The sequence below is a fragment of the Myotis brandtii genome, unplaced genomic scaffold (assembly GCF_000412655.1).
Source record: "Myotis brandtii unplaced genomic scaffold, ASM41265v1 scaffold250, whole genome shotgun sequence".
In the NCBI taxonomy this organism is placed as follows: Eukaryota; Metazoa; Chordata; class Mammalia; order Chiroptera; family Vespertilionidae; genus Myotis; species Myotis brandtii.
The window spans coordinates 726,125-735,649 of NW_005359478.1; the positions used below are offsets into that span (position 1 = coordinate 726,125).

A 9,525-nucleotide genomic window follows, 5' to 3' on the forward strand; every position below is an offset into this window, starting at 1 on the left:
CGGGTTCGGGCCAAGGCCTGTAGGCGCGATGCTTTCTATGCCCAATCTTCTGCGTTCCCACTGATAAGAAAGTTGTAAAGAGAATTTGCAGCAGAACTCTAAGTTAGGCTTAAGAAGATTCTGTTGTTCCTGTAGAAAGGGAGGTGTATGGGCTTCATCTAACGGGTTTTTTGTTGTTTTCTTTTTGCTCCTATACCCTGTCTCCACCCCCACTTACCCCGCTTGGTTTTCACCTTCATGTTCCTGTCATCTCCTTTCCTGTCCATTCCTCTCGGCCCTGACCCCCTTCTCCCGTCGTCCAGATGCCACCGTGTACGTGGGGGGCCTGGACGAGAAGGTTAGCGAACCGCTGCTGTGGGAGCTGTTTCTCCAGGCCGGGCCGGTCGTTAACACCCACATGCCCAAGGACAGGGTCACTGGTCAGCACCAAGGTGAGTCCGTGCACTGATGCACTGAGGGGACACGCTGCTCTTTGAGAATCCCAGCAGTATTCGTGGCTGCTTTGCAATAAGCAACCTCAACATTTCTGTCTCTTACATCTGTGCACAGTTTGTTTCTGGGACCGTTCTCAATGGAAGTGAGGTTATTCTTTCTTATTTTTGGTGCTTTCGAAGGTGGATGAGGTGTACCCCGTTTTGCACCACTTCGCTTAAGTTAACCTCCTCCCTTGCACCTCTCCAGGCTATGGCTTCGTGGAATTCTTGAGCGAGGAAGATGCTGACTATGCCATTAAGATCATGAACATGATCAAACTCTATGGGAAGCCAATCCGGGTGAACAAAGCATCAGCTCACAACAAAAACCTGGATGTGGGGGCCAACATTTTCATTGGGAACCTGGACCCAGAGATTGATGAGAAGTTGCTTTATGATACTTTCAGCGCCTTTGGGGTCATTTTACAAACCCCCAAGATCATGCGGGACCCTGACACAGGCAACTCCAAAGGTTATGCCTTTATTAATTTTGCTTCGTTTGATGCTTCGGACGCAGCGATTGAAGCTATGAATGGGCAGTACCTCTGCAACCGCCCTATCACTGTGTCCTATGCCTTCAAGAAGGACTCCAAGGGTGAACGTCATGGCTCAGCAGCCGAGCGACTTCTGGCAGCCCAGAACCCACTCTCCCAGGCTGATCGCCCTCATCAGCTGTTTGCAGATGCACCACCTCCACCCTCTGCCCCCAATCCTGTAGTATCATCATTGGGAACTGGGCTTCCTCCACCAGGTAAAGTTTTTGATTCAAAATATGTTTGTTTTGGGTTTGGTGGGTAGGGCAGGAAGAAGGAAAAAGACTAATAAAGGAGGACATTGAGTCCCTGGGTGATGAGAGGAGGATTGAGGTGTGATGGTTGTGATGGGGAGAAAAGTTGCTGTTTCTCCAGGAAGTTGAAGTTGTTTGTATTGGCTAACATTGCTTTTTTGAGAGAGCTGGGAGGAGGAGAAAAGAGCTCATCCTACGTGGAGAGGCCACGCTGGAACAGGCTCGCGAAAGACATTCTCTCCTCACTATCATTAATTCTTCTTCCATTTCCTCAATAGGCATGCCTCCTCCTGGCTCCTTCCCACCCCCAGTGCCGCCTCCTGGAGCCCTTCCACCTGGGATTCCCCCAGCCATGCCCCCACCACCTATGCCTCCTGGGGCTGGAGGACATGGGCCCCCTTCAGCAGGAACCCCGGGGGCTGGACATCCTGGACACGGACACTCACATCCTCACCCATTTCCACCGGGTGGGATGCCCCATCCAGGTAGGTGTTCTTTGCTGGGAAAGGGAGGGATGAGCTTGAAAGAGGATCTCTATCACCACTTATTTCTGCCCTTTTTCCTTTAACAATAATAGATAGTTCCAGAGCTGAACTTTCTTTCAGGCATTATTTTATAAGAAGAAACACAAAATACTTTACTCTGTTTACTTTAACAACTATCACCATGTCTCCATTTAAGTTTTTCTAAAGGGTATAACTATACTTGCTGTTTTTTGTTTCCTTAACTTATACTTCCTCTGACTTTTACCCCAAAGCAGTGACCTAATTGCTAAATCTAGGGGACACTTCTGCTCCTTATCTAGTTTGACCTTTGTTTTTACTCAAAACTAGCCATGCCTTTTTAAAAAAAAAATTTATTGAATTTATTGGAGCATTGGTTAATAAAATTTATAGGTTTCAAGTGTATAATTCTGTAATACATCCCCTCACCATTTATTCCCCTTTACCCATTTCTACCTCCCTCCACCCCCCTTTCCTTCTGGTAATCACCATACTGTTGTCTGTGTCTATGAGTTGTCCATGTCTTTTTGTTTGAAAATCTTATCTCTTGGTTTTTCTGGATCTTTATCTTTCTGTCTCCTCAATCTCAGCCACTTGAGTAGACTCTTTTTTCTCTGTTTGTACCGGTGTAGTTTCATTACTTGCACACTGATGCCTCCTGATCTGTATCTCTGATTCATGATTATTAACATTCTAGACACTAATCCTGCTGCTAAATGGACAGCTCCACTTTTCTACCCTTCCCTTTCAACCCTATTCTTCCTCTATTATTCTTTGTTTTCAGGTGCTTAATTCAGAAATCTTGGAGCTATGTTTGACTATTCTATCTTTGGCATCTGCCATGACTGCCAGTGCCCAATTTCAGACTCTTATACCCTTACTAGAGGCCTGATACACAAAATTCGTCCAAGAGTAGGCCTTCGCAGCCCTGGCTGCCTCTTGGCCCCGCCCACTGGTTGTTCTGGAAGGTCGTTCTACAGTCTGGTCTAATTAGCATATTAGCTGTTTATTATATAGGATTCTTTCTTTTTTTTCTTTTGTTAATCCTCACTGAAGGATATTTTTTCCATTGATTTTTAGAGAGTGTGGAAGGGAGAGAGGAGGGAGAAGGAAGGAGAGAGAGAGAAACATTGGTTGGTTGCCGGCCACATGCATCCCTTGACTGGAATCAAAACCTCGGCCCTTTAGGTGCACGTGCTGACAATCTAATTACTGGCCCACACTGGTCAGGGCATCATACCCTCATTATTTCACATCTAATTTATTGTAGGAACTTCTTCTCACTTAGACTCCAATTTTCTCTACCTTTGATAGTTTCACAGAGTTATTTTTCTAAAACACATGTTTGTACATCCTTACTAAAAATTATTCTGTTGTTTCCTTTTATCTACAGAGAAATTCCAGACTCATTGCCATAGCATTCTAGACTTTTCTTGATCTGGCCCCTGGTTAACGAAATTACTGGTTCTCCTGGAACTTTGTTGCTAAAAAACACCTATGATTCTAATTTTTTCTGCCTTGGATGTTCTATTCCTACTCTGTCCATCAGAAAAATTCTTATTCATCCTTTAGAAATAGACCTTTGCTCAGATAGTATCTCTGTGACCTTTCCAAATTCTATCAATAGACTAATTCAGCGGTCATGAGGACCGAAAGGTTGGTGACCGCCGGACTAATTCACTCCATTTGTCATGTACTTCTGCAGCACTACTACAGTGCCTAAATCATGGAAAGAGCAAGTGAAGGAGGGAGGAATTGCTTGGGTAGTTGGTTGGTTTGTACTGTTGGAATGCGTTCAAGGATAGGGGCACTTTTTAATCAGCCTTATTTTCCATACTCTTCCTGATGTCACTCCATTTTATCTGCCCTTTCTCTTGTGTGTATGTTCTCATAGGCATGTCGCAGATGCAGCTGGCCCACCATGGCCCTCATGGCTTAGGACACCCCCATGCTGGGCCCCCAGGATCTGGGGGGCAGCCCCCACCACGACCACCACCTGGCATGCCTCATCCCGGACCTCCGCCAATGGGCATGCCTCCCCGAGGGCCTCCGTTTGGATCTCCCATGGGTGAGTAGGCTCTAGCCACCTCCCTTCTCCTCCTCATACATCATATTCTTGTGGCTTCCTTTGTCACACCTCTTTTCCCCTGCTCTGTCTATTCTCTCCCTGCATTCTCCCAGCATCAACTATCTCCTATGTCTTGCTTTTACTAACTTTTCTTTCTCTTCTTACAGGTCACCCAGGTCCTATGCCTCCCCATGGTATGCGTGGACCTCCTCCACTGATGCCCCCTCATGGATACACTGGCCCTCCACGACCCCCACCCTATGGCTACCAAAGGGGGCCCCTCCCTCCACCCAGACCCACTCCCCGGCCTCCAGTTCCCCCTCGAGGCCCACTTCGAGGCCCCCTCCCTCAGTAATTTCTCATGCTCTTTCCTCTTGTTTTATTTCCCCAATATCTTTTCAATTCCTTGGACCAATCAGAGTTGCTGTAGTTTCCTGGGGTTAAGGCCTTGATCCCATTTTTTTTTTTTAAGATTTTTTTACTGATTTTTAGAGGGTAGGGAGAGTAATAGAGGGAGAGAAACATTGATGTGAGAGCAAGACATTGATTGGCTGCCTCCTGCATGCCCCCTACTGGGGATAAGCTGGCAACTCGGGCATGTGCCCTGACCCAAAATATAACCAGCAATCTTTCCGTGCACAGGACGATGCCCAACCAACTGAGCCACACCGGCCAGGGCCCATAGGCCTTTTTTTAAAGTTTAATTTTTTAAAACAGGAAGTTGATTTTTCTATGTTGGTCCCAAGTGTTTTGCAGATGTACAGAGAAAATAAAGCTAAATTCCTTGTTTATTTTTTGTGGTGTTTTCCTTGACAAAGTAACTTTTTTGTAAGAAGAGGTGTCTGTTTATTGGGAGAAAAATGATAATGTAGGAATGAGGGCGTTTATTCCACATTTAAAGACTTAGTTTTTAATGTGCTGCTGTAATTGTTGGACCACTGTGCACTATGGCAGTTGTTTCCTTATGTCAAGCTTATACAATTAGTTTATAGGATGGAGACTCAGTATCAGTGGCAGAGGGTTATTAAGTGAGAACAGAAGTAAAGTTACTGGAGATATGCCGGCAAACTATGAAGTAACACGCACAAAGTGATTCAACATAGTGCTGTTTGTAGTAACTGGATTGGAAACAACTCGTATCCATCAGTAAGGGACTGCTTGGATAAACTGGTAAATTCACACAATAGAGTACTGAGCTGAGTAGAAAGTGTGCGGAAGATGCTACATACTGTTGTGAAAAGATCTCCAGGATATAGAGTAAAGATAGTAACACACAGAATAATGTATAGTGTGCCACTTTACCTATCTTACGGGTTGTACATAATGAATACATTTGTTTATATTTAAAAAATGTAAGGATAAACCAAAAACTAGTGGAAGTTGATACAACTAGCAGACGGGAGGAGAGATGGAGGAAAGCTAGCTAAACATCTACGTTAATGTGGTTTTCTTTGGAACCATATACTGCAAAACGAAGTTGGAATTGGAACATAGGAACTCTGATTTACATCACATTTGAATCTACTCAAAGACTTTTAGTAACTAGACTAAATCCAATGGCTTTTTTTTCTCTTTCTGTTCTTTGCCACATTTAATTTGGTTGTATCACCCCCTTCTTGAAGCTATCAGCTATCGGTTTTGACTTACGTAACCATAAACTTTCCTAAACTCTAGGCAAGAAAAGGTGAGCCTGGCCCTCTTGCTCTTTTGTTTCATTCTCTGACATTTTTATGGTTCCTACAAGGACTGCTGGGGCAGCAGAGGATGCGAAGATGAGCAAGGCCATTCTGCTGTTAGTCATTACCAAGGTATAGACTACATTTATTATTATGAAATAAAACATTTTGAGAGGGGGCTGGGGGCGGCCTAGAAGGGGTCAATTGGCGGGGGGGATGGGGGGGGAGAAAAGGGGATATATGTAATATTGAACCATAAAGATTTAAAAATACATAATTTGAGAGCCCAGGGAAGGCTATCTAAAAAAACTTCCTGGAAAAAAGTGATACTTGAATGTTTGGTGTTGAAGGCAGGATGAGGTCAGAGCCAGTTTAGGAGCTCCCACAGATCAGTGCTTCTCAGCTCTTTTTCACATCATGGCACAGAGCCATTTGAAACGGCATACTGAGGGCAAGGGACATGGCTGCTTCAGGCTGGAGGCAGTCGGCTCAGGAATTCTAGCTGTCCCAGGCTCTGCTGAGAAGCCCAAAGTGCTGAGGGAATTAATATCTGCACACATTGTCAAAAACACTGGTTGGGAAGCTGTTGTCCATGATGGAAGCCACAGGAGGGATTTAAGCAAGGGAGTGGCAGATTTGTGTTTTAGAACCATGGTAGCAGTGTGAAGTAGATATGGGAGATGAAGACCGGGGCAAGTACCAAGTTATGTATCAGGCAATAATTCAGGTGAGAGATGAAGTTGTAAATGAGGGCTGTAGCAGGAGCTGGGATGAAGACAAAGAAATACATTGGGGAGGTATTTAAAAGCAAAATAGTAGGACTTGTAGTTAGAATGGATATAGTGAATGAAGGGGACAGTGGAATCAAGGGTGAGAGTATGCAGCAGGAGGAATTTTGGGGCCAGGATGGAAACAGTAACCACTATTTTCTCTATTACTGTAGATTAATTTGCATTTTTCTTGAACTTTATATAAATGGAATCATATAGTATGTACTGTATATACTCTTTTTTTCTTCTAGTATGTATGTACTCTTTATGGTCTGGCTTCTTCATTATTTGTGAGATCTTTTTATGCCATTTTATATAATAGTTCAGTCTTTTAAAAATTTGTTACATAACATTCCCTTCAATGAATATACCACTATTAGTTTACCCAAGTTTAATGATTTTCTGGTAAACAGTTGAAGTTTTTTAATATTACAAGTAAAGCTGCTATGAAAATACCTATACTTGTCTTTTTGTGGGACATATGCACTCATTTCTTTGCTGGATCAGATCTGATTTGTTTGTAGAGGATCACTTGACTGCTGAGAATAAGTTTCAGGGGAGCAAGATTGGAAGCAGGGAAACCAGTTAAGAGGCTGTTGCAGTAGCTATAGACAGATGGTGATGGCTTAGACTAAGGAGGAAGTGATGGAGCTGGTGAGAAGTGGTGGATTCAATATACTTTGAAGGTAGGGCTGACAAGACCTGCTGACGTAGAGATGAGAGAAAGAGAAAAAAGATAACTAACTTCATGTCTTTTTTTTTTTTTGGCCTGAGCACCTTAGTGAAGAGGCAATCCAGGAAGACCTGGATCAGAAGTTTATTTATGGATCTGTGAAGTATGAGATGCTTAATAGATATCTATGTGGTGATGTCGGATTGACAGATGGAGATTTTGAGTTTTGGCTTGAGGGAAAGATCTGGACTGGAGGTGTAAATATGGGAATCACCCGCATATAGACAGCAGTAAAGTCATGGGACTACCTGAGGTGACCAAGGAGAAGAGAGTAGGTGGAATGGCCCAGGACTGAGCCCCTCAGAACTCTAATGTTAACGGACCCAGCAAAGGGAACTGTGAAGAAATAGCTGGTGAGGTGCATGGGGTCGTGGTGCCTGGAAAAAACAATGAAGTTTTTCCTCAGACATTAAAAAGAAAAATATAAGCTTTCTCTCTATAAGTATAAGATTTCTATTTTAGCAAGTAATGATCAGTGGAGAGTATGCAAAATCACCTTAAAGAGAAGAAACAGCTCCCTGCCAGCAGTACTTGGCTATAACCTAATTGGAAATATTAGCATACTTAAACAAAGAATGTGTCAGCCTTGGAAAAAGGTCAGCAATAGAAGCCTCTTAAAGGGAGAGTCCCTGAGAACCACATGGGCACAGCTGTTGCAAGTCCCATCCTGGAAAGAGTGCTTTTGCCAACAGTTGGAGTAGCCAGGCCGCCCATAACATAGAGATGGGGGTGGAGGATTGTAGCCAAGAAGTTTTCTGAACCCATTGGCGCGACTCCTTGCTGGGGATGGCCAGATGCCATTAAAGATACAAATACTCCTGTTCAGTTATGTCACTGTGCATTTACACATAGACACTGACTCTGATTTAGCTTAAAGGAGGAGAATGTGCCGGATGTGCACGCATGAGTTTTCATTCAGTCTGAATGAAAACTTAAATTTCTCATGGCCAAGGAATGTGTATGTATTATGGCTTCATATTTCATTAAATTGTTAACAATGAGTATTTCCTAGATGTAGCCTTGGAGTCTTCGAAACCCAGGCCCACATCCCTATCTGGTAAATTCAACACCACAAATGCCACCTGTGAGGTCTCTTGGGACCTAGTCTGCCCGTCCTCACCATGTAACATACCCCAGCATTAGGAAACCTCCATGTTTAGCAAAGCAGAACCACACAGTGTTAGATCCGAAAGTGATCTGATGCATCTCATCCAAGCCCTCCATTTGTCCGATGAGAAAACTGAGTTTCAGGGAGGCAGAGAACGTGACCAAAGCCCAGAGCTTGTTAGAAATGATAACCCTCACCCTAGCTGGTTTGGCTCAGTGGATAGAGCGTCAGCCTGCCGACTGAAGGGTCTCGGGTTCGATTCTGGCCAAGGACACATGCCTGGGTGGTGGGCTCAATCCCCAGTGGGGGGCGTGCAGGAGGCAGCCGATCAATGATTCTCTTTCATCATTGATGTTTCTCTCCCTCTCCCTTCTTTTCTGAAATCAATAAAAATATATTTTTAAAAAAAGAAAAGAAATGATAACCCAGGTCAGAGCCCCTGGTCAGTGCTCTGCCCAGCATATCCTCAGGCCTTTCCTGGAATAGGTAGGCACCTTCTGCATGTACATCCCCAAACCACCACACAGCCCCTCACCCCAGGAGCTGGATGTCACCGAGTGGTATGTCTTGTGTCTCTGAGCCCAGGTTATTGGTACAGGGACAAAGGAAAGATGAAAGCAAATAACTGGAATCAATGCCCCATTTCCTGCCCTGGAAGCAGGTGTGTGTGTGTGTGTGTGTGTGTGTGTGTGTGTGTGTGTGTGTGTGTGTGTGTGAGTGTGAAAAGAAATTGGGGATCGGAGTCCTTGGAGCCAATGAATAGAAGGGGAGCTGTCCAGTGGGTCAGGCCTGTGCAGCCCAGCTTCTCCAGTACTCACCTCTGCGGCCAGTGCCCGAATGGAGGATGGGGAGGTCTGCGTGCACACTAACCATCTGGACTGTGTCTGGACAGACACGGCCGGGCCCCAGGAGGCTGTGCCGGCTCGGGATGGAAACCACTCCTTGTAATTCCCGCGTCCTCTAAGTGGCCAGGTAAACGGGGAGTCTGAGCGCTCGGCCTTTGGGAGAGGGGGTGGGAAAGGTTCTGGCTACGAGCGGTGCAGAAGGGGCAGGGAGGTGCTTGGAAGGCGGCGAGAACCCCTGAAGCTGTGGCTCCTGCCATTGTGGGGCTGGGGCACCGAGAAGGGGGCCGCTGCCGCCTTCCCCACCTGCCGCTCGCTCCGTCTTCCCGCGGGTCTCCCTGAGCTCGCTCTCTCCTCAGTTGCTTTCATCTTTTCCCAGGAAGGGCTTGGGAAGGGTTTTGTGTCCTCTCCAGCTGTTCCCGTGACAACCCCCTCGTCCTTCCCCATGTCTCCCTGGTTCCCAGAGTCCTTCCCCATCCTTTTTCCTTCTGCCCCCCCACCCCCAGCAATGGTCTCTCCCATTGCTCGGCGGCACTGGGGGTGGGGTGGGGTGGGGGTGGAGGCG

At 45.6% G+C, this 9,525-nt stretch overlaps 2 protein-coding genes across 2 annotated transcripts in view; both read left to right on the forward strand.

The window, feature by feature from the left end:
• Positions 1-70: 70 nt before the first annotated feature.
• SF3B4 (splicing factor 3b, subunit 4, 49kDa) lies at positions 71-4,373 on the forward strand (the record flags this gene model as incomplete). Its single annotated transcript, XM_005867696.2, has 5 exons — positions 71-431; positions 682-1,224; positions 1,539-1,745; positions 3,658-3,831; positions 3,999-4,373. Coding segments are annotated over 5 exons (1,473 nt in total), but the record flags the coding sequence as incomplete, so codon positions are not given.
• A 4,512-nt stretch (positions 4,374-8,885) lies between these two features.
• Positions 8,886-9,525, forward strand: part of SV2A (synaptic vesicle glycoprotein 2A) — a 14,968-nt gene continuing 14,328 nt past the window's right edge. Inside the window, exon 1 of the mRNA XM_005867405.2 lies at positions 8,886-9,090. The gene's annotated coding sequence lies outside the window, so the exon portion shown is untranslated. The remainder of the gene's footprint in view (positions 9,091-9,525) is intronic.